General features: G+C 44.6%; 1 protein-coding gene and 1 long non-coding RNA gene across 5 annotated transcripts in view; one reads left to right on the top strand and one right to left on the bottom strand.

The window, feature by feature from the left end:
* Nucleotides 1-25,501, top strand: part of CCDC141 (coiled-coil domain containing 141) — a 290,158-nt gene that overhangs the window by 11,837 nt on the left and 252,820 nt on the right. The window contains exon 1 of one of the 3 annotated variants that reach the window (XM_056534335.1): nt 23,090-23,329. The exons of 1 other annotated variant lie outside the window; for it this stretch is intronic. In XM_056534335.1, the coding sequence (XP_056390310.1) occupies nt 23,228-23,329 (102 nt within the window). In that variant the 5' untranslated portion in view covers nt 23,090-23,227. Of the gene's footprint in view, nt 1-23,089; nt 23,330-25,501 lie in introns of those variants that run through there. One more of the 3 variants, XM_056534333.1, reaches the window with a different exon arrangement.
* Nucleotides 1-25,501, bottom strand: part of LOC130284212 (uncharacterized) — a 101,886-nt gene that overhangs the window by 43,948 nt on the left and 32,437 nt on the right. The window lies entirely within an intron of this gene.

The raw sequence follows: 25,501 nt of genomic DNA, 5'->3' as shown, positions 1-25,501 counted from the left end.
TTCATTTTAATTTCCCATAAATTGACCCCAATGTACCAAGTCCAGAGTACATTCTAAATGTTAACCCCATAAAACCACTAAATTGCCCCAAAAACTCTTTTATAAAAAAAAAAAAAAAACCTGATAAGACCTCTGGGGGTATTTTTTGCTAAAATGGGTCATGGGTCACTGAGTCACTATCATCAGGGACTTTTTTTTATATTGCCTCAAATGCGCAGCGCTCTCTTTCCACCTGAACGGGGTGCGCATTTGAGGCAACAGGTTAGGGATGGCCACACACATCACATTCCCAGAATGATGATTCAGAGCATAGGGTTTAGGGTGGGCATATTTTTTGGTTTTGGCTATAGTCTGGGTCATCATTCTGGGAGCATAACCTGTTTAATGATTTTACGTCCTACTGTACCCCATTTTAGTAATTTAACCCATGTAAAGCTCATTGAGGGGTGGGGGGGTCCCGCTGTTCTGGCTTGATAGGCAGCTATGTAAAGCTCAAGGCTCCTTACTGTGTTCCTGCTCTTCCAAGACTGGTGTGCACCCACAGAGCTGTTCACATCCAGGTATGAGGTATGTCCTTACTACAAAGAAATGTACTTACAAATTTACGGTGACATTTTCTCCTATTACCACTTGTGAAAATGAAAAATTTGGGGTAACCACAGCATTATAGTGTAAAAAATCACTTTAATGAACATTTATTGAACACCTGTGGGGTGTTAAGGCTCACTGTACTGCTTGTTACTTTGCTTGAGGGGTGTAGTTTCCAAAATAGTATGCCATATGGGTATTTTTTTGCTGTTCTGTCACCATAGGGGCTTCCTACATGCGACATCCCCCCCCCCCCATTTCAGCAAAATTTCTCTTCTGAGCATTGTAGTGCGCCCGCAGTGCACTTGACATCCACACATGGGGTATTTCCATACTCAGAAAAGATGTGGTTACAAATTTTGGGGGACATTTTCTCCTATTACCCCTTGTAAAAATTTAAAATTTGGGGGAAAACCAGAATTTTTGTGGAAAAAAATAATAATTTACACATCCAACTTTAACGAAAAGTTGTCAAACACTTGTGGGGTGTTAAGGCTCACTGTACCCCTTGTTACGTTCCTTGAGGGGTGTAGTTTCCAAAATACTATGCCACGTTTTTTTTTTTTTTTTTTTTTTTTTTTTTTTTTGCTGTCCTGGCACCCCAAAAACTATTTCAGAAAAACTCACTCTCCAAAATCCCACTGTCGCTCCTTCCCTTGTGAGTCCTCTAGTGCACCCACAGAGCACTTGACTTCCACATATGAGGTATTTCCTTACTCGAGAGAAATTGGGTTACAAATTTTAGGAAGATTTCTCTCCTTTTACCCCTTGTAAAAATACAAAAACTGGGTCTACAAGAACATACAAATGTAAAAAATGAAGATTTTGAATTTTCTCCTTCACTTTGCTGCTATTCATGTGAAACACCTAAAGGGTTAACACACTTACTGACTGTCATTTTGAATAGTTTGAGGGGTGCAGTTTTTATAATGGGGTCATTTGTGTGGTATTTCTAATATGGAGGCCCCTCAAAACCACTTCAAAACTGAACTGGTCCCTGAAAACTTCCAATTTTGAAAATTTTGTGAAAAATTGGAAAATTGCTGCTGAACTTTGAAGCCCTCTGATGTCTTCCAAAAGTAAAAACATGTCAACTTTATGATGCAAACATAAAGTAGACATGTTGTATATGTGAATCAATATATAATTTATGTGGAATGTCCATTTTCCTTATAAGCAGAGAGCATCAAAGTAAAACAAATTCTAAATTTTAAATTTTTCCATTGAATTTTGGAATTTTTCACCAATAAATCATGCAAGTATCGACGAAAGTTTAACACTAACATAAAGTAGAATATGTCACAAAAAAACTTTCTCGGAATCAGATGGAAAAGTAAAAGCATCCCAGAGTAATTAATGCTTAAAATGACAGTGGTCAGATGTGCAAAAAACGCTCTGGTCCGTAAGGTGAAAATGGGCTTGGTCCTTTAGGGGTTAACCCCTTAAGGACCAAGCCCATTTTCACTTTAAGGACCAGAGCGTTTTTTGCACATCTGACCACTGTCACTTTAAGCATTAATAACTCTGGGATTCTTTTACTCATGAATTTGATTCCGAATTTTTTCGTGACATATTCTACTTTAACATAGCGGTAAAATTTTGTCGATACTTGCATCCTTTCTTGGTGAAAAATTCCAAAATTTCATGAAAAATTTGAAAATGTTGCAATTTTCAAACTTTGAAGCTCTGCTTGTAAGGAAAATAGGCATTCCAAATAAATGATATTTTGATTCACATATACAATATGTCTAGTTTATGTTGGCATCATACGGGAGATATCTTTATATTATTATATTATATACAATATATTATGTTGGCATCATAACGTTGACATGTTTTTACTTTTGGAAGACATCAGAGGGCTTCAAAGTATAGCAGCAATTTTCTAATTTTTCACAAAATTTTCTAAATCTGAATTTTTCAGGGACCAGTTCAGTTTTGAAGTGGATTTGAAGGGCTTTCATATTAGAAATACCCCATAAATTGTCCCATTATAAAAACTGCACCCCTCAACGTATTCAAAATGACAATCAGTAAGGAAGTTAACCCTTTAGGTATTTCACAGGAATAGCAGCAAAGTGAAGGAGAAAATTCAAAATCTGCATTTTTTACACTCGTATGTTCTTGTAGACCCAATTTTTGAATCTTTATAAGGAGTAAAAGTAGAGAAATCCCCCCAAAATGTGTAACCCAATTTCTCTCGAGTAAGGAAATACAGTACCTCATATGTGTATGTCAAGTGTTTGGCGGGCGCAGTAGAGGGCTCAGAAGGGAAGGAGCGACTATGGGATTTTGGAGAGTGAATTTTTCTGAAATGGTTTTTGGGGGGCATGTCACATTCAGGAAGCCCCTATGGTGCCAAAACAGCAAAAAAAAAACTCACATGGCAGACTATTTTGGAAACTACACCCCTCAAGGAACGTAACAAGGGGTCCAGTGAGCCTTAACACCCCACAGATGTTTGATGACTTTTTGTTAAAGTCGGATGTGTAAATGAAAAAAAAAAATTTTCCACTGAAATTCTGTTTTTTTTTCCAGAACTTACCATTTTTACAAGAGGTAATAGGAGACAATGCCCCCCAAAATTTGTAACCCCGTTTCTTCTGTGTATGGAAATACCCCATATGTGGATGTAAAGTGCTCTGTGGGCGAACTACAGTGCTCAGAAGAGAAGGAGCGCCGTTGGGATTTTGGAGAGAGAATTTGTTTGGAATGAAGGTCGGGGGTCATGTGCTTTACAAAGCCCCCCGTGGTGCCAGAATAGTGGACCCCCCTCCCCCCCCCCCCACATGTGACCCTATTTCGGAAACTACACCCTTCAAGGAATGTAATAAGGGGTGCAGTGAGCATTTACACCCCACTGGCCTTTGACAGATCTTTGGAACCGTGGGCTGTACAAATGAAAAATTAGATTTTTCATTTTTGCCGACAACTGTTAAAAAAATCTGTCAGACACCTGTGGGTGTAAATGCTCACTGTACCCCTTATTACGTGAAGGGTGTAGTTTTCAAAATGGTCACATGTGGGTGTTTTTTTTTTTTTTTTGTGTTTATGTCAGAACCGCTGTAACGATCAGCCACCCCTGTGCAAATCCCCTCAAATGTACATGGCGCTCTCACTCCTGAGCCTTGTTGTGCGCCCGCAGTGCATTTTATGCCCACATATGGGGTATTTCCATACAAAAGTATGGGGCAACCCCAGCATGTTAGTGCAAAAAATGTAAAAACACTTTTACAATGACAGCTGGTATAGACCCCAACTTCACCTTTTCATAAGGGGTAAAAGGAGAAAAAGCCCCCCAAAATTTGTTAGGCAATTTCTCCTGAGTACGAAAATACCCCATATGTGGCCCTAAACTGTTTCCTTGAAATACAGGGCACCGAAGTGAGAGAGCACCATGCGCATTTGAGGACTAAATAAGGGATTTGCATGAGGACGGAACCGGATGCAAGAATTACACTTGCCTCCGATACCAAAAATACCCTATGGCAGGGTTTCCCAAACAGGGTGCCTCCAGCTGTTGCAAAACTTCTAGCATGCCTGGAAAGTCAATCGCTGTCCGGCAATACTGCGAGTTGTCTTGCAACAGCTGGATTCTCCATTTTGGAAACAGTGTCATACGAGAATTTTTTTATTCTTATTCGGGGGGGGGGGGTGAAGGGGGGCTGTGTAGGGGTATGTGTATATGTAGTGTTTTACTTTTTATTTTGTGTAATGTAGTATAGTGTGGTGTTTTTAGGGTACACTCACACGGCCGGGGTCTACAGCGAGCTTTCCGCTGAGAGTTTGAGCTGCGGCGGAAAACTTGCTGCATCTCAAACTTGTATCATGAAGTTCACTGTAGACCCCCACCCGTGTGAATGTACCCTGTACATTCACATGGGGGGAGGGGGGGGTCAAACCTCCAGCTGTTGCAAAACTACCACAACCAGCATGCCCTTTGGCTGTCCGTGCATGCTGGTTGAAGTTATGCAACAGATGAAGGCACACTGGTTGCAAAACACAGTTTGTTACTTAACTCAGTGTTTCGCAACCAGTGTGCCTCCAGCTGTTGCAACTACAACTACAACTCCCTGCATGTACAGTTTATCAGTGCATGCTGGGAGTTGTAGTTTGAAACAGCTGGAGACACACTGGTTGCGAAACACTGAGTTAGGTAACAAACTTCGCAACCAGTGATCCTTCAGCCATTGCGAAAACTACAACTCTCAGCATGCAGTGACAACTGAGGGCATGCTGGGACTTGTAGTTATGCAACAGCTGGAGGCATACTACTAACACTCCCAGCATGCCCTCTGGCTGTCCGTGCATGCTGGGGGTTGTAGTTATGCAACAGCTGGAGGCACACTGGTTGCAAAACACTGAGTTTGTTACTTAACTCAGTATTTCCCAAAAAGGGTGCCTCCAGCTGTTGCAAAACTACAACTCCCAGCATGCCCAGACCGCCGAAAGACATGTTGGGAGTTAGTTTTGCAACATCTGGAGGGTCACAGTTTGGTGACTACTGTGCAGTGGTGTCCAAGCTGTAGCCCTCCAAATGTTGCAAAGTTGTAGTGCTGCAAATCTGAAGGGCCACATGTTACAGAACTACAACTCCCAGCATGCCTGGACTGTGGGCATGCTGGGAGTTGTAGTTTTGCAACATCTGTAAGAGCACAGTTTGGACACCACTGCACAGTGGTCTCCGAACTGTGGGCCTCCAGATGTTGCAAAACTACAACTCCCAGCATGCCCAGACAGCCTTTGGCTGTCTGGGCTTGCTGGGAGTTGTAGATTGTCAACTCCTGGAACGCAGCAGTGAAGATCACTTACCGCTGATCTTCACTGCTCCGTCCGCCACTGCCTCCACCGGTCCCGCGCTGTCTGTCTGGTACCGCCGCGGGTCCCGCTGCGATCGCTGGCCCCGGGACATGATCGCTGGCCCCGGGACATGATCGCTGGTCCCGGGACACGATCGCTGGTCCCGGGACCCTCTGCCATCTTCCCCCCGCTCTGCCCCGACATCAACCTTTAACCCCCTGCCCCCCTCCTGCCATTGGTCGCTAGTCCTAACGACCAATGGCAGAGGTTTTGGAGCGAGGTGGCAGCTGCCACCTCGGTCCTATCCCTTCAGGATAATCGGAGTGGACTCTGACTGCTCCGATCATCGTTATTTTCTGGGCCATCGGGTCGTCAGAGACCCGATCAGCCCGGAACCCCACAAGTCCTTGTCATTAGTCAGTCACTAACTGACTGACTAATTACAACGATCTGCAGCAGGGGACCAGTCTGATTGGTCCCCTGCTGCATAGTGTCATCAGTCAGCTGTCCAGGACAGCTGAGATGACGTTTCTATCACCATGCCAACGGACATGGTGATAGAAAATGTATTGGACGTGTATACACAGAAAAAATGGGCATGTATACACGTCCATTTGCGGGAAGGGTTTAAAGGGGTACTCCTGTGGATTTTTTTTTTTTTTTTTTTTTAAATCAACTGGTGCCAGAAAGTTAAACAGATTTGTAAATGACTTCTATTTAAAAATCTTAATCCTTCCAGTACTTATCAGCTGCTGTATCTTTTATTTTTTTATTTCTTTACTGTCTGACCACAGTGCTCTCTGCTGACACCTCTGTCCATATCAGAAACTGTCCAGAGTAGGAGCAAATCCCCATAGCAAATATATCTTACTACGTTTTGAGGTCCGGTCAGAAAACTGGATACTGGTCAAAAATGAGCCGGCCGGAGTAAAACGTTGACTCCGGTCGGCTCATTAAAGTCAATGGATTAGGGCGTTGGTCCGGCTGGGCTACGGGAGTGCGCGGTTTCCCCCTCCCCCAGCCGGATCCGGCACCCATAGAGTGAAAACGTGGTGTGCATGCACCCTTAAAGAAAGAGTTCCAGCTGGATGAGTCCCCTAAAACTTTCTCCTGTATTATGACACAAAACTGTAAAATAATAAGCACATAGCTGGGGGTCACTGAGGATGTGGGTGGAAGTGTTCCTTTTCACTTGACAGTAAGCAAATAGCTTTTTAAATTGTGCAAAAAGTAGGCCAGTGTTTCCCAACCAGAACTTCTTAAAATATTCATAGGACCAAGAAGAGAAACCTATTTAAATAGTCAAAATGGGTGGTACTCACTATTGTCTGTTACTCTACAGCAGTGTTTCCCAACCAGGGTGCCTCTATCTGTTGCAAAACTACAACTTATAGCCAAAGGCTGCCCAGGCATGCTGGGAGTTGTAGTTTTGCAACAGCTAGAGGCGTCCTGGTTGGGAAACACTGCTCTGCAGATAACACTAGAGATCCAATGTAAATACATTTCGCAGCATGTCTTCTCGTTTTGACCTAAAACCTAAAGCACAATCCCAGAGTCTCAGCTTGTAGCTTCTGGGCCCAGGGCAAATTTTGCAACAGGGCCCCATGTACCAATTATTATACTGGTCTCATATGGTGCAGATGTGTCTTGGTAGCCCCCTTAGGCACAGGGCCCCATTGCAACTCCCCCTAGTTATGCCCCTGCACAATCCCCTATCTTTAAATGGGCACTGTCACCAACTTTATTTTTTGATATGTTGTAGTACTTATGTACTACAACATATCTCTAATATACTTTTATTTTTATTTTTTTCATTAAAAAGGTTTAATTTACATTTAAAACCGGCCACTGAAAAAGGACTGATTTTGGAGTGGCAATCAATCCTTTTTCAGTTAGGCTGCACTCGCTCCCTGCCTGTCAATCAGACAGGCGGGAGCGAGCGCTTTGGCTCCCCGGCCACTGGCTGGGAGGCCACTCCTCCAGCACATCGCCACCGCCGCCTCGTTGCCACTGCTGACCCTGCACGCCCGCTGCCGGACTCTGCAGTAACTGCAAGTGTAATGAGGGAATGGGGTATGCGGGGCGGGGGGGGGGGTTGGGAGGCGGGAACGGGCTAGTGCTGTAGCGGAGGGGGGGGAACGGGCTAGCTAAAAAAAAAAATAGGATGGTGGGAGCTACCCTTTAATGTGAAATGCTGATATCTACATTGCAGGTCCATGGGCCTGATGCTTATATACCTTGCGCAGCATAGCAGCGAACTATTTTTAGGTCAAAATAATAATGAACATAGACAACCAGAGTTGTGTAGCCCGGAGATCCTGTGATGTGACAAGTCTGACAGATATATGCCCCAAACTTCCATGCCATGTCCCCGTCTCAGCTGCTCTGTTGCAGGATGTCAAACAGCTGTCACCCAGACCCGAAAGCTACGCCTGTAATGTCTGTTACGTGTAGTGAAGGAGCTGCTCAGCTACAGTCACTTCTCAAGGCTCTTTCATCTTGTCTCCACAAGCACGTTGTCATTCATTGGTAGGAGGGAAAAAAGCAGTACGTTTATTTATAATAATAGTGCAATATGTTAAAGCGTACCTGTCAGATCCTAAAAAAAACAAAAAAACTTATATGTTACTAAGTACCTCATCCTGACCATGTACATATATATTTTTTCTTTCTTCAAAAACTTTATTTATGATATGCATAGTGATAACACAGACATAAAGGACTCGCAGGTCCAAGAAGTCAACAAGGACACCGTAACTCACAACGTGCACAACCATACAAAACATTACAGTAACATAACTGCTCGGTACGTGGGTCAAATCATAAACCTAAAGAAATCAGTCAATCTTCATGTACAGCAGTATTTTAGTGAACAATCGGACAAAAGGGACAGGAGGCATGTCATCATCGTCACCCCCACCAATTAGGCAGGTCATTGGTTTTGCAAGGACTCCCTCAACTCCGACCAAACCAGGTAAGTAGCCACATTGGATCTAGACATTTGCAACCTATCCAACACCATAGTTTCCATTGTACAGGTATGTATGAGTTGGTTCCTAATTTCAGCCATCGAAGCCACATCCCGAGATTTCCAATGTTTTGCAATTTACACTCTAGCAATGGATAGGGTATGGAAACACGTGACCAGAGAGGAAAACAGTAGTTTTTCAGGATGGAGCGACAGGAGAGCCACTCCGGGACCCCATGAAAAGGGTTCTGATATCAAAGAGATTAACAGTGTGTGTATGTTGTCCCAAAAGTCCCTCAGGCCCAGGCAGGACCACCAAATATGGAGCAATGTTCCCCGTGCCTCACCACATCGCCAACAAGCCGGAGATGTATCTGGGTATATTTTCGCTAAGCGGGTGGGGACCATATACCACCGGTAAAGGAGTTTACGGGCTGACTCCATGTGACCCACATTGTGCGGCAGCCTAGTTGGGAGTGTAAATAGCCATTCCCACTGCTCCTGTGATATAGAGACACCTAGATCCCGTTCCCAGGATAGCTGGTAGAGGGGAGGGGTGGGTTCCGGCCTTGAAAGCAGGGAAACATAAGCTTTAGAAATACCCCCTTAGTGGATGATAATTTGGTGAAGAAGGCATTATAGGGGGTAGAGGGAACAGTAGGGTGCCACTTTAAGCACAGTAGCAAGTGTCTAATTTGTAAAAATTTATAAAAATCTCTAGTGGGGAGGTGAAAGCTATTAGAAATTAAGTCAAACGGTGAGCGCACATCATCAGTACTAATATCTCCCAGGGTGGTTATTCCAGCCGCTGCCCAAGCCCTGAGGTCAGTGTTAGGTAAAATGAATTGAACTGATGAGAGTGGCGTGGAGCTGTATGAGCCAGGGGATACTACTGCATTGTTAATCGCATATAACCAGATGGACTGGCTCTACTGAATCGTCGGGATGTAGCTTGGCCGAACCTCTCGCTGTAAATAGATAGACCATAACAAGGATCTAAGGGATGCCACATTTAGAATACTCTTTTCTATGTCAACCCAGTGGGCAGTAACCTCCGTCTTCCACCACTGCTTAACCTGAGTGAGCATGGAGGCCCTGTAATAAGCCACCAAGTCTGGGCAGCCTAGTCCCCCCAGATTTGAGAACCGCAGTGAGGTGAGCTACATTAGACGGAAGAAGAGTGGAAAAAGAAGGTGTAAGTTTGATGCCCAGGTAGGTAATGCCATCCACCGACCACGTAAATGGGAATTGGGATTTTAAATGTCGGGTCTAAATTCAGGGGTAACACTACAGATTTTGTGGAGTTCAATTTGTAGTATCTAGCCTTACTAAAGGCCAGCAGGATATCCAACACCGCACAGACAGATGTGTCGGGATTAGTGATTGACAAAACCACATCATCGGCAAATAGCCCAATGCGGTGGTCCCGACCACTCACAGCGATGCCCGAGATGTCAGTGGAGTTTCTAATATGCTGGGCTAAAGGCTCCATGACCAGTGCAAGCGGGTCGGGTGCCATTGGAAATGGAAAACTGTCTGGACAGGGCACCTCCTGTAAAAACCCTAGCCAACGGAGTAGAATAGAGAGCCATCAAGGCTCCAACCAGGGATTCCGGGAAGTTAAACCTCCGCAGCACCTCCCTCAAGTACCCCCAGTGGACTCGGTCGAACGCCTTCTCCGCATCCAAAGAGAGGAGCAGAGAAGGCGCCCGACGTCTGTTGGCCACCGTTATGAGATCTAAAAATCTCCTAGTGCCGTCCAAGGTCTGTCTGCCCTTAACGAACCCCACCTGGTCCATATCGACCAGGGACAGGAGTACCCCAGCTAATCTGTTGGCCCATAATTTAGCATATAGCTTCAAGTCACCATTTAACAGGGAAATGGGGCGAAAGTTTGCAGGGGCATCAGGGGACTTGCCAGGCTTGGGCAGCGTCACTATGACAGCCGACAACATCTCGCTAGGGACGTGTTCAGTTTTAGCAACTTCGTTAAATAGACTAGCTAAATGGGGAGCTAGTATGGCAGCATGGGTCAAGTAAAATTTGTTGGTGAGTCCATCGGGGCCCGGCGACTTGGCCTCTTTAAGCGACTTTATCACCGAGAGGACTTCGGCACAGGTGAATGGTAGGGATAGATCAGCCGCCTGGGTCCGAGACAAGGAGGGAAGATTTATAGAGGAGAGAAAAGAAGTTATAGAAGAAGCAGTAGGTTGAGGAGTATCAGTAGAGGAGGACAGATTATATAAGCCATTGTAGTAGTCAGCAAAGGAGTCTGCAATCCCCTTAGGGTCCATGATTTTAGCCCCCGTGGGGGTGGTCAGGTAGGCTATTCTATTATGCTGCTGCTTCTTCTTTATCAGACGCGCAAGTAGTTTGCCAGGCCTGTTGGCTTGCCAATAAAAGTTCACTTTCATACGTCTTAAAGCTAAATCAAAGCGATACAGGTCAAGTGTTCTCAACTCTGTGGTGAGAGAAGAGATTCGTTCAGTCAGATCTTCAGAAGCATTAATTTTGTTTAGTCTGTGCAGGTCGGCAAGCTCAGTAGTAATAGTTAGTTTTTTTTCTGCTGTGGACTTTTTGGGGAAGGAGGTTTGACTAATAAGTTGGCCCCTCACTACCGCCTTAAATGCACCCCATAGTGTGGAGGAGGAAGAGACCGAGCCGGAGTTGGTTTCAAAATAAGTGGAGATAGTGGATGCCAACTTCGGTAACAATTCGGGTGACTTCAGCGCATATGGGCTCGCCCGCCAGAGTCTATCCTTAGGCATCGGTAGGGAATCCCGGAGGGACAAAATGATAGGGGCGTGGTCGGACCATGTGATTGGTTTAATGTCCATGTGGTGAAGGACATCCGAGAGAGGGGCACTAATTAAGAAAAAGTCTATCAGGGTATAAATTTTGTGGGGATTGGAAAAGAACGTAAAGTCAGAGTCTGTTGGGTGCATGATTCGCCATGCATCAAAAAGGCCATACTGATGAATGGTATGAAACATTGGGGAGGGCTCCACAACCCTCCTCCCAGAGGAGCAGTCCACAGAGGGCCATATGGGGCAAATAAAGTCCCCCATAACAATAATTCTGTCTCTCGGATTAATAGCCGACCTGCGCAGCACTGTACGTAGCAAGTGAACCTGTTTGACATTAGGAGCATAAACCCCTACTAAGACATAGGGAGTATTATTAATAGAGAATTTCACAATCAAAAACCTTCCACCAGGGTCAATCACAGAGTTCACATTAGTAAGCGCGACAGAGTTCTTAAATGCCAACGACACCCCGCCACGCTTGCGGGGAGCCGGAGCGTGAATAATTGTGGGGAAGCATCTATGCGAAAGTCTGTAAGAGTCCTCAGAGCGCAGATGAGTCTCTTGGAGACAGAGTATATCTGCCCCCAATGTAGCAGCTTCCTTCCGCACCATGGACCTTTTAAAAGGTGAGTTAAGACCCTTGCAATTTAAGGACACAAATTGTAGCGTCATGGCAGTACGAAGGTAAACTGGTTATACACACTCACAGCATGGGCACCCCAAGTAGGAGCAACGAGGCCACCTGTGAATAGAAGATGCCTGAAGCTGTACCAGAAGAGATGCAGGAAAAAGAGACCACGTACCAGACAAACAAACGAGAGAAAAACATTGAAACAAGAATAAGAAGGAGCAACCAAACACAAAGGTAGAAGGAGAGTAAAGGAAAGGAGAAGGAGCGCATGGAGTACGCTCCTGGGGGATACATTGATGACAGACAATGTAAGAAACCGTGGCTAAACCGGCCTCAATTCTATACAAATAAAGGGATGAAGAGCGGTGCCAGAGACACCATAGGACATAAGTTCCCTGTAAAATGTAGGTAACCATAATGTTTCCTAAACCTGAAAAGACTGCATATACCACAACAAACAGTCACAGTTCAATACATTACACTAAGAGCACCAGGATCAGGTGGCCTTCCTCTTCTTCTTAGAGACGGTGATCCTTTCCTCCGGTATGTGAGTTGGGGCCTCTTGGCCCGACAGGTGCTGCATAGGTGAGTTCGAGCCCATCCCCCAAGCCTGGCAAAGCTTGAGTAGACCCTGAGGAGAGGTAGCGGTGTGCTTAGAACCCTCATAGGTGACGATCACTTTCACAAGGAATCCCCACTTATAACTGATGGAGCTGTCCCGCAGTATGCGAGTGCCCGCAGCAAATTTTCGCCTCCGTGCCAGGGTAGCAGCAGACAGATCCATGAAGATGGAGAGGGAGGCAAATCTCTCCGTTAGGTTGGTGACACCGCGGACATTCAGCATGATCTGCTCCTTGATATGGAAAAAGTGCAGGTGTAAAATAGTGTCCCTAGGAGAGGAGACAGGGACCGATTTAGGCTTGGGGAGCCTGTGAGCTCTATCTATAAGGAGATCTTGGGCGTTTGCCTGGGGTAAGATGATAGAGAAAAAATCAGTAAGGAAGTCCCGTAACTCCTCGGTTTTGACAGACTCGGGGATTCCTCTGACTCGGAGGTTGTTCCTCCGAGATCGGTCTTCCATGTCAGCAACCTTGAGCTTCAGGGAGGTCAGTTCCTCATCCATAGAGTTAAGTAGGTCGGCCATATCGTTATGTGAGTTAGTGACCTCCGCCATCTTGCGCTCAGTGTGGGACGTTCTGGTGCCTAAGGAGTGCACTTCCATCTGGATGCTGGCAACGGCAGTATGGAGGGCCTGCTGGAATGAAGCTTGCAAATCTGCCAACATAACTCTCATTGCAGCCTCAGTAACGGGGACAGCCGGGTCACCATTCATGGTTCCCTGGGTGCTCGGCATGGCGCCAGAGGACGGGGCAGGAGAGCGTCTCTGAGGCAGAGCCTGCAGTACGGGCGAGGAGAGTGCAGGTTGTCCCTCCGCTGCTCGGGTGAACTAGAGAGCAGGGAGCCTCCAGAGGAGCGAGATGGGGCCGGAGAGGAACGGACAGAAGGACTCACCGCCCCGGGGGAATAAGGAGTTGAAGCCGCCATCCGTTCCTGCACAAGCGTGTGCCCGGGAGATCCAGCGCCAACTTGGGTCCGCTCTGCCGCGGGGAAGAAGGTGGTGAGTTTAAGTGGGTTCTTTTTCTTGTTCCTGGTGCGAATCATAGCCAGGAGGATGTCGGTAGTTGCCAGGGATGTTCAGACACAAATTAGGTCCCTTTACCAGCCTCTAGGCCGCGGTGTGCCGGTGTAATCGCCCGTTACATACGGAGCTGTGCTTTCAAGCGACCTCCGCCATGCGCAGCTAGCCACGCCCCCCCATGTACATATATTTTATATTTTTATGTCTCTCTCTCACTGATATTTCACAAAAAAATGGTATATCAAAGCTACTCAATGTCTTTTCAATCTGCCTAAAGGGAGGGGGCGTGTCCTCTCTTGTCTGCAATGTGATGACTCCTCCCCATCCCTCACTCTGCTGACTCATTACACTCAAGCCTGTCAGTCCTGCTCTGTAACCCTTTCCTTCCGGTTTCATGCTGTCACACACACACCCACAATGATTATTGGAGATTGCCTGTACTCTACCACCAAAGACAATATGGTGAGTGTATAACCTATATATATATATATATATATATATATATATATATATATATCTTCCTAAATTAGTGCAAAGGATTAGTGTTAAAAGCACAGTGTTTTTTATGCATACATTTTCTGTTCCTGTGTCATTCATGTGTATCATCCTTAGGCAGTCCTTTAATGCTGGGGCTTGTAGTTTTGGAATAGTTGGAGGTACAGTGTTTGGACAACTTTTTTGCAGCAGTATTGCCTTCAGCTGTGAGCCTACAGGTTTTGCAAAACTACAACTCCCTGCATGCCCAGAGATCCTTTTACTGTCCAAGCATGTTTGGAGTTGTAGTTTTTCCAACAACTGGAGGCACATGTTTGGTAAAACTCTGTGTTACAGCAGTGTTGCTGCAGGCTGTGTTCCTCCTTCAGCCTGGTCAATCAGTCACCTTGTGTCCATGACTCTTGGACACACTCATGCTGCTGTGGAACTCATCAGTGTACCAGGAGGTATGAGGACCCCTAGTGGTGGGATTTTCAAAGCCAGTTTTCTTTAATAAAATGTAAATTTTTTTTAAAGATGTCCAGGGTGGGCCATTTATATGGATATACCTTAAAAAAATGGGAATGGTTGGTGATCTTATAACAAAATGGAAAGATAACACCAGCGCTGAATAGATCCTATACAAGCTGCCTAGATACAACAGGTGGATCTCGGCTAAAACCACCCAAAAATGGAGCTGTATACAATATATATAAATGTGTATCGGCACTCTAATAATAAAAACTATAAATAGTAATAGAGGCTCACTTACTAAAATCCTGATGGGGAGTGTACTTCTGATGGGGAGTGATATTAACTTCCTGTTTGTGGCACATTAGTATATGTGAGGGGGGAAAACTTTTCAAGATGGGTGGTGACCATGGCGGCCATTTTGAAGTCAGCCATTTTGAATCCAACTTTTGTTTTTTCAATAGGAAGAGGGTCATGTGATACATCAAACTTATTGGGAATTTCGCAAGAAAAACAATGATGTGCTTGGTTTTAACATAACTTTATTCTTTCATGAGTTATTTACAAGTTTCTGACCACTTTTACCCCATAAAATGTGTTCAATGTGCTGCCCATTGTGTTGGATTGTCAATGCAACCCTCTTCTCCCACTCTTCACACACTGATAGCAACACCGCAGGAGAAATGCTAGCACAGGCTTCCAGTATCCGTAGTTTCAGGTGCTGCAGAATGGGCAAAACAAAAATTTGAACAGGACCCTCAGTTTACGCAGAAGATTTTGTTCAGTGATGAAGCAAACTTTTATGTGAATGGTGAAGTTAACAAACAAAACCACCGCTATTGGTCTGACACTAACCCACATTGGATAGATCCTTCCAAGACTGTTGTAACACAAAAATTGATGGTATGGTGTGGTATATGGGGTACAAAGATAGTGGGTCCATTCTTCATCAATGGAAACCTCAAGGCCACTGGATATGTGAAATTGCTACATGATGATGTGTTTCCCTCTTTATGCACTGAAGCTGGCACGTTCCCTGAGTTTTTCCAGCAAGATGGTGACCACCACATTATGGGTGTCAGGTCCGAGCATTCCTAGATGAACAGTTTCCTGGAAAGTGGATTGGTCATCGTGGGCCAGTTGAATGGCCCCCAAGGTCTCCCGATCTGACCCCCGTAGACTTTTATCTTTGGGGTCATCTGAAGGCAATTGTCTATGCTGTGAAGATACGAGATGTGCAGCACCTGAAACTACGGATACTGGAAGCCTGTGCTAGCATTTCACCTGCAGTGTTGCTATCAGTGTGTGAAGAGTGGGAGAAGAGGGTTGCATTGACAATCCAACACAATGGGCAGCATATTGAACACATTCAGTGGTCAGTAAGTTGTAAATAACTCATGAAAGAATAACGTTACGTTAAAACCAAGCACATCATTGTTTTTCTTGTGAAATTCCCAATATGTTTGATGTGTCACATGAGCCTCTTCCTATTGAAAAAACAAAAGTTGGATTCAAAATGGCCGACTTCAAAATGGCCGCCATGGTCATCACCCATCTTGAAAAGTTTCTCCCCTCACATATACTAATGTGCTACAAACAGGAAGTTACTATCACCAACCATTCCCATTTTATTAAGGTGTATCCATATTAATGGCCCACCCTGTATATTAGAAAACCTATTGTTTTGCCAAGATGTACAACATATAAAAATATTTTATATCTGAAAGTGCCCATTTTAGTAACTAATAACAATAAATTCACTGTCATGTACATTATTTTTGTAATTTTGGTAACATGAGTTAAGATGACAAAACATAAAGGAGATTTGCACGATAGAAGATGTGTGGTACAACTGTAGCTGCCTGCAGCCACTTCTATATAGATTTACAATTACACTAAATAGAGCTGTATACAGTATATCAGGATGCATTATGCTCTCCCTAGCGGTAGCTGTTAACGGACACAAATTTATGTGTTCAGTCCTTTACATTAGTTGTTTCTCACCTGGGGCCGCCCAGCTGTTTCAAAACTACAACTCCCAGCTGTTGGCTGTCCGGCATACTGGGAGTTGAAGTTTTGCAACAGCTGAGCAGCCACAAGTTGGAAAACACTGTTCTACATGATCTAATTAGAAATGAATCAGAACACAATTTAGTTCCTTTAAAACATAGTGATGTTAAGGCTAGTTCACACTACAGAATTTCCAACCAGAATTTCTCTTAGGAATTTTGGTCAGAAATTCCGGTGCAGCAGAATACCATTGCTGCCAATAGGATTCCGCTGCACAGTGCACATTACAGAATTTTATTGGCATAAGTTTTTCAGGGGGGTTTTTACCCTGTTTTCCAAAATCGCTGTTAAAATTGCGCACATTTACTGTGATTATACAAACTGCGGTAAAATGTGTTATGTAACTCGGATTTCAGTAATTTGCTGTAAAAACATGGCAAAGAAACACATGGTACCGTGACAGTACTGCAAAGCAGCAAAACCAAACATGCCTCCATTTACCAAAACCTGTGCAGGGGAAAAGTCGACCAGTTCCCCATGGCAAACAATCAGATCGCTTCTTTCATTTTTAAAAAGGCCTCCAATAATAAAAGAAGCGATCTGATTGGTTGCTATGGGCAACTGTTCCACTTTTCCTCTGCACAGGTTTTTATGAATCTCCCCAAAAGACCCTATTTTTCCCCATCATGACAATACATTTAAAATGTCCTTATTTTCATTAAAAAAAAATGTGTTGCCTGGAATAACCAATTTAAGGACCAGGATAGAATAATGCGGTTAGGACATACTAGCCTATTTTTAAGAATGACTTTCAGGGATATGCAAGATGGAATGTTCATCGCATAAATCCCTATCTACATCTAGGCTATGCCCTAATGCAGGGTTTCCCAACCAGTGTGCCTCCGTGCCGGACAGCTTTTGGCTGTCCGGGCATGTTAAGAGTTGTAGTTTTGCTAAATCTGGAGGCACCCTGGTTGGGAAACACTGCCCTAAAGACAACCAAAGAGACTCCATCAACAGCACCATCAGTGTGATCCACAGAAGCAGTGCCAGCAAAGCTTCCCTTAGAATACCCATAGAATGAATAATATCCTGTCTACCTACGGGCACCACAATGGTGAGCTCTCTGCATACACATTTATAAAGCTGTCACCAAATCATCGGTCACCATCACTGGTATTGATGTCAATGCAGCAAATTTCCCCTATTGATGGCTCCCGGACCAACCCTCTCTGCAAGACCCGAGAAGATCTTCTCTATTTTCTAATTTAGTAGACTAAGACAATTAAACCCGTCCCACATGGGTACAAAACCTGTGCAGAGGAAAAGTTGACCAGTTGCCCATAGCAACCAATCCAATTTCTTCTTTAATTTTTAAAGGGGCCTTTCATAAATGAAATAAGCGATCTGACTGGTTGCTATAGGCAAGTGGGCAATTTTTCCTCTGCACAGATCTTTAAAAATCTCCCCCTGTGTATTTTCTGAATGCAAACCTGCTGTGGAAAATCTGCAACATATATAGCCCATGTGAATGTTTTTCAGATCTTGACCATTGGAAATTGTCTATACGGTGTCCATATTAGGACATCATCAGGCGTCAGACAAACCTCCGTCACGCCTCCTACAAACCTCCCTCATCTGTGAGAAGAACATCCATCATGCCTCAGACAAACCTTGGTCACACGTCAGAAAAACCTCCCTCAGCTCTCAGACAACCCTCCGTTACACCCCAGACAAACCGCCCTCAGCTCTCAGACAAACCTCCGTCATGCCTCAGACGTCAGCTGAACAGCCGTTGATGTAATGTTTTCCTCGATTCGGAGAAAACTGAGAGCACATACGCAGCACTCCGCTGACAGTGTAGGGCTAAAGTAGGCAGAGTTAGCTAGCATAGCCCTGCACATGCGCAGTAGTCCGTACTGCTCAGAGCGCATGCGTTGCTTTCCTCCGCTACGCAGTTAGCGTAGGGAGGCTGGAAAACTTTAACAGCTGTCCGGCTGACATCTAATGCATGATGGAGGTTTGTCTGAGAGCTGAGGGAGGTTTGTCTGAGGCATGACATAGGTTTGACTGAGAGCTGAGGGAGGTTTGTCTGAGGTGTGACGGAGGTTTGCCTGAGAGCTGAGGGAGGTTTGTCTCAGGAGTGATGGAGGTTTGTCTGACGCCTGATGATGTCCTAATATGGACACCATATGTCTAGATTCTTTTTATTAAGTATGAAACCACATGATCAGGTGGTGTTGTAGTTGACTGCATGCTGTAACTACTTCTGTAATGTAAGGGTCTATTCACACGGCAGAATTCTGCCTCAATTAAAAGCCCAATAGACTTCTATGGGATTCCGCACTCCTATTCATACTTCAGAATTTCCGCATGCGGATTCCGCACAAATTCAGCACCAATTCCGCACAAAATCAGTCAGAAACCACTCAAATTAGAGCGGAAGCGGAATTGGTGTGGATGTATGGAAATTCTTAAGTGTGAATAGACCCTTACTGTTAAACCAAGTTCATAAAGTGTGTAGTGCTGTCACAGGCAGAGGCGGCTCTACCATTAGGCGAGTTAGGCGGCCACCTAAGGCCTCACATCAGCAGGGGCCTCGGAAATTATTTCCAGGGCTGCTTTTTATCCCCAGTCCGGCCCTGGGAAGAGGGCTGTATATAAGGGGGTACAGGAGGGGAAGAGGATCTTATATTAGGGGGTACAGGAGGAGAGGAAGAGGGCTCTATATAAGGGGGTACAGGAGCAGAGAAAGAGGGCTGTATATAAGTGAATACAGGAGGAGAAGAGGGCACTATATAAGGGGGGGGTACAAGAGGAGAGGAAGAGGGCTGTATCTAAGGGAATACAGGCCCTCATGTTCAAGTTTCGCCTAAGGCCTCACAAAGTCTAGAGCCACCTCTGGTCACAGGTGTCCGTTGGCATCCTGCCAAGAAGAGGATGTGGACGTATATTTTGGCATTTATTTTAATGTCCCGAATCTAGTTACCTACTGACTCCATTTGGGCTCTATTTTAACTGGACTCAAAAGCACGTTCTGCTTCGTTCTCCAGTCTGGTCCGGTGTATATGTTCCATGCTTAGTCACTAGATGACTCCATCTGGGCCATTGAAATGAAAGCTGCCCTCTGCTTTCCTCCACAGTATACAGTACATTGAGATCAAGGCGGGATGCCAACAGGTACCAGTAAAATCAGCACTAAATGCAGTAACTAGCAGCTGGTTTCCCGCTGTGGGAAACCCATTGCAAGTTGCACTACCTTTCACTGGTATGGGTATGCCGACAGCCTGCAAAAGTGGCAGATTTGCAGACTGCCAGCAGACCCGTTAAAAAGGGAAGGTTAGCCTAACTCTCAGCGGATTTCCTACCGCGGGAAACATGCTGCTAGTACCAAGCGTGTGAACCCACACAGAGGCGTAACTTGTAGCTACTGAGCCCCGATGCAAACCAGCAACAGGACCCCTTATGCCAATTAAAATAATGGTTTCTTATGGGGCAGGTGTGCTTTGGGGCTCCCTTCGGCACCAGGGCCCCGATGTGACAGCTACCTCTGCTACCTCTATAGCTACGCCTCTGAACGCAGCCTTAACCTGTATTTTTTTATTTAATTTTTTATGCTTATCAGTTAAAGGAGATATATCAGGCAGAAAAACTTACCTATCTAAAGAATAAGGGCTAAGTTTTAGATCACGGGAGGTCCAACTGCCGACACGCCCCCTCCATGTATCTCTAGGCTTCGTTCCCGGGGAGAGACGGGGTCCAGTGCAGAAGATTGAGGGGGGTCCCAGCAGTCAGACCCTCTGCGATCTAAAACGTATCACCTATCATTTGGATAGAAGATAAGTTTTTCTGCTCAATACGTCTTTAATCTGCTGTGTTTGATTGAATAGCACCTCTACCGTACAAAGTTCAGCAGAAAAAATGGGGGAAGTTATCGTTGGTTTTACCATGGTTTTGTGGGGTAAATTTGTTGCACAGGTTGTCTCAGATGCTGTTTAGGGACTTTTCATTACAACTTTTGCTTTAGAAGACTCTATATGTAACAGAACATATCAAGTGGTGATTCCATTGATATCATGCAGTTGTCAGGAATTTATCATGTGCGACTTTTCAGTTTGTCGCATCGTTTGGTGCAACTGTGCTAACTGAGGTGCAAATCTCCACCAGTCCTGACTTGGCTTACAGAACTGACTGCGGACAGCATTATTAAAAAGTTGCACATTTGCTGTACAGGTTAAAAGGTTGCACAAAAAGTCGAAATCACCATACAAAGTGAAGTACTGAAGTAAGAAATGTGATCGGCACCATATTTATCACATGCCTTGCCCCATGTAATACATTTAGTGCAGGTACACAGTTTCCTCCACATGAATTAAAGGGGTTATCCAGGAATCGAAAAACAGAGATAATTACTTTCAAAAATGCTCCCTGTCTGTCTCCAGCTTGGGTGTGGTATTACAACTTGGCTCCATTCACTTCAATGGAACTGAGCTGCAGAACCACACCCAACCTGGAGACAGACAGGGAGCGGTTTTTGAAAGAAACTGGCTGTTTTTTGGATTCCTGGATAACTCCTTTAACGGAGTAAAAAGAAGCTCACCTAATCCACTTTTCATTTTTAATCCTCAATGACCATGTGGTCAAAATCTACCTGTAGATGCGCACAAAAAGCGCAGAGGTGGCATAAAACAAATCAATATGAACATATGTTATCCAGTAATGTCATTTAGGGGGTTCTGTTCAGGGTCTATTCACATGTACAGTATTCTGTGCAGATTTGATGCGCAGATTTGATACAAAGGATTTCAAGCTGTTTTCAGTCATTCAGTTTACATTGAAATCTGCAGCAGAAAATCCTGCGCATCAAATCTGCGCAGAATACTGTACGTGTGAATAGACCATTAATCTTTTTGACAGGTGTCCCCCCTTATAAAAGGGGGGACACACAGAATTGCGCCCCCCCCTCCCTTATTTTGGGCATGGTTGTCTTTAAAATGTATTGGTTCAGTCCAGTCTCCCCCCCCCTCCTTTTTCCTATCCACAGGTGGTCTGACCCCAGTGTTGTTGGGCAGATTCTCCAGCCAGAGGTTCTGTTGCTGGGCAAAAGATCCAGTGGTGTCAGCTTATTGGATTAACAGTTGGAGCTGGAATCCAATGGTCCATATATTGTGTCTCAGGAGAGGTTCTGCTGTCAGTCAGGCAGCGGGGTGTGAAGACTGAGGAAGCCTCCACCCACCCGTTCCTTATGTTATTTTAGTCGCAGTCCTTAAAGGGGTACTCCGGTGAAAACCTTTTTTCTTTTAAATCAACTGGTGGCAGAAAGTTAAACATATTTGTAAATTACTTCTATTAAAAAATCTTAATCCTTCCTGTACTTATTAGCTGCTGAATACTATAGAGGAAATTCTTTTCTTTTTGGAATGCTCTCTGATGACATCACGAGCACAGTTCTCTCTGCTGACGTTATTATAATAATAATAACGTTTTATTTATTGTTGTCCTTAGTGGGATTTGAACCCAAGTCCCCAGCACTGCAAGGCAGCAGTGCTAACCACTGAGCCACCATGCTTCCCTTAGCATACATCTGCTATGCATGGTTGCTAAAATGGACAGAGATGTCAGCAGAGAGCACTGTGCTCGTGATGTCATCAGTGTTCCAAAAAGAAAGGAATTTCCTCTGTAGCATTAAGCAGCTAATAAGTACTGGAAGGATTAAGATTTTTTTAATAGAAGCATTTACAAATATGTTTAACTTTCTGCCACCAGTTGATTTAAAGAAAAAAGGTTTTCACCGGATTACCCCTTTAATAGAGGGGTTTAGTCTCCCAGTCAATGCTGGAAGACATTGACTCTGGGCAATTGGAGCAGATTCATAACTTATTTATGGTTTTATTAAAATGTTTATTATATTACATATATGATTTTTTCCAACTGCTGTGTATTTTAACATAACTCATATTAAAGGAGTTGTCTGGTGAAAAATAACTTATCCCCTATCAAAGGATAGGGGATAAGTTGTAGATCGCAGGGGTCCGAGTGCTGGGACCCTCCGGGATATTCTGCACGGGGTGTCGGCTGGAAGGGGGCGTGCTGACCCCCCGCACGGAGCGCCGGCCGACATACCCCTCCATGTACCCCATAGAGATACATGGGGGGGTGCCGGCCGCAGCTTCCTGTGGGAGTCGGACGTCAGCTTCCGGCAAACTGCCGGGGCCCCGTGCAGGAGATCATGGGGGGGGGGTCCCAGCGCTCGGACCCCTCATGATCTATAACTTATCCCCTATCCTTGGATAGGGGATAAGTTCGTTTTTACTAGACTACTCTTTTTAAGAGGCACTGCAATTTTTATCCAAACTTTGGTGTGTTTATTTGGTTGTTATTGGCAGTGGGGGCTGCATTTTCGTGCTTGCACGGCTGTCAGGATCGCCCATAGCACACTATACAGTAGGGTTGAAGTTCTTTATGTATTTCTCACTGACAAGTGCAGTAGCAGCAAATTTAGCTCTTCTGCCTGATGAGTTTTTTTTTTTCCATTTGCTTGTCCAGAAGCGGAGGACTGCGGGCGACCTCCACATCTCTGATAGTATAGTACAAGTGCTGTGAAGTTAGGGGAGTGTCAGCTCACAAGCTGGAGCATGATAAACTCAATGGCTATCTATTTTTAACCTCCTCTTCTTTCCTTCTGCTCATGCAATGAGGGCCGGCAGAGCTTTCTCCTCAATGATTTCATACAGCCCTGCTCACTACTTTACCAAGTGGTCGCTGTAGAGAGGAAGGCTCCTTTAAATCCAATACACATATTTTTGGGATAGTTTACAGACTTGCTGTTTTGGGACATAATGTCCGGTGAAGGGAATCCAACAGGACAACTATCAACCACCACGGTCAGCTATGTTGCTATCCAAGCCGGGGAATGTAGAATTGTGATCGCTATTCTCAAGGTAAGCACAGTGCGGTTAACACTTTCTATGCTGCACGGTATCATTGCATGTTATCTATGGGTTGCCCTTTAAATACTTGCCATTCATGACCTTCACTTCGGAACTGTCACCGGCAATGAAGCAGTTAAATGCATGGTATAGCATGGTAACAGGATCACCTCCGCTGGTATTTTTAAGGTGTTAGGAGGACATTTATCATTAGATGTCTATTGTAGACCCAGATCCACCCCTTTACACTGCTTGTCTAATTTACACTCTTGCTCAAAATTTACAAAAGTTGCGCACACGTCCTTTGATAAATTTTGCGCAAATATAGAAATGCCCCCCTTGCTCTACCATGCACTCCTCTACCTCACACTTCGCAGAGCTGTGGCATTTTCCCGTGGTACACGGCTTACGTAGCTAGAAGTGCTGGAGCAGCAGTTTGCGCCGATCAAAACTCTGCACAATAGTAAAATCATAAATCTTTATAAAGTACACAGAATGTCTGGGTTTAAAAAATATGTAATTTTGCTAAACAATCTGTTCCCTTACCTCTATATCAGTGTTTACCAACGAGAAACCAAGTGTTGCAAAACTTGGCATGCTGGAAGTTGCAGTTTGCAAAAGCTGAAGGCACCCTGGTTGGTAAACACTGTGTACATGTACCAGAGCTGAGTGTGTGATCATGTACATATAGCAGAAATTAGTGTGCAGCATGTGTATGGAGCAGAGCTGAATGTGTGATTATGTGTATGCATGACCAAGCACACACACAGCTCTGCTGCATATACACAATCACACACTCAGCTTTGCTGTATACACATGATCACTCACTCAACTCTGCTGCATACACATGATCGATCACTCAGCTTTGCCACATACACGCAGTCACACACTCAGCTCTGCCGCATTTACACAATCACACACTCAGCTCTGCTGCATTTACACAATCACACTTTCAGCTCTGCTGCATACACATGATCACACATATACATTGACCTAACAGCTGTACATCCTTCTCCCTCCCTGCACATACAGTGGTATTCTTAGCTGTATGGTCACCATGGTTACAGTCTACACAGGTGCAATCTCCTGCACTCATCAAGAACCACAGGAGTTTGAATTTTACACAGTTCCAAGTTTGAACATTCTACCTCCTCATGTCCTCAGACCAAACCGCAGTGGTCCCCGCTGCCAGGAAGTATTTCTGGATATATTAGACCGGTGATCAGATTTGATTGCCGTGTCTAATGGGTTAATACCGGGCATCACCGTGAACGGTGAGGTCCGGTATTAGCCAAGGGTCTCGGCCTCTCCAAAGTGCCGGGACATTACAGCTATTAATGGGGTGACCCCGATTTAGAGCGAAGTTTTACACGTCCTCCGTGCTGGTTTATTTTTGCGTATTTATTTTGCTACTTGCGCAAACTTTGAGCGTCTATACTAAAAATATGCAATTGATAGATTGAGGTAGACTGCATAATTAGCTCTACTGTAGACCGTAACTTAGAATTCCAAATGTGGTCTTCTATCAAAAATGACACACAAAAAAACGTGGAAAATACGCAATTGCGCAATTTTTTTTACGCAATATCGAGCCTGAAAACAGTGTATATATAATGATAAATCTCCCCCTTAGTTCTTAAAGAGTATTCAGATTGTTTGATGGCTCACGTGATATTATTAACCCTTATCGCCTTGGTAGCATTGATGTCCTGGGAAGAACTTGCACATGGCTGGGTAGAAATTAAGTGTAAACTAAGCCGGTGTTACCCAACCTGCGTGCCTCCAGGTGTTGCAAAACTACAACTTCCAGCATGCCCGGACAGCCTTTGGAAGTTTTAGGCAATCGATCAGAAATCGGATAATACTTTGTGATGGGCATGCTGTCTACATGTATTGCTGTACATTCGACTTTGTGTCATTTTACGTACACGCGACTGATCTGATATTTGCATCCTAGGTCAGTCACTGTTATCCCACACAGGTTGTCACCTTTAAAGGGGTACTTCGGTGAAAACCTTTTTTCTTTTAAATCAACTGGTGGCAGAAAGTTAAACATATTTGTAAATTACTTCAATAAAAAAAACTTAATCCTTCCTGTACTTATTAGCTGCTGAATACTACAGAGGAAATTCTTTTCTTTTTGGAATGCTCTCTGATGACATCACGAGCACAGTTCTCTCTGCT

The sequence above is a fragment of the Hyla sarda genome, chromosome 8, assembly GCF_029499605.1.
Source record: "Hyla sarda isolate aHylSar1 chromosome 8, aHylSar1.hap1, whole genome shotgun sequence".
Lineage (NCBI taxonomy): Eukaryota > Metazoa > Chordata > Amphibia > Anura > Hylidae > Hyla > Hyla sarda.
The sequence above is the reverse complement of the archived record's forward strand: the minus strand, read 5'-3'. Positions and strand labels throughout refer to the sequence as shown.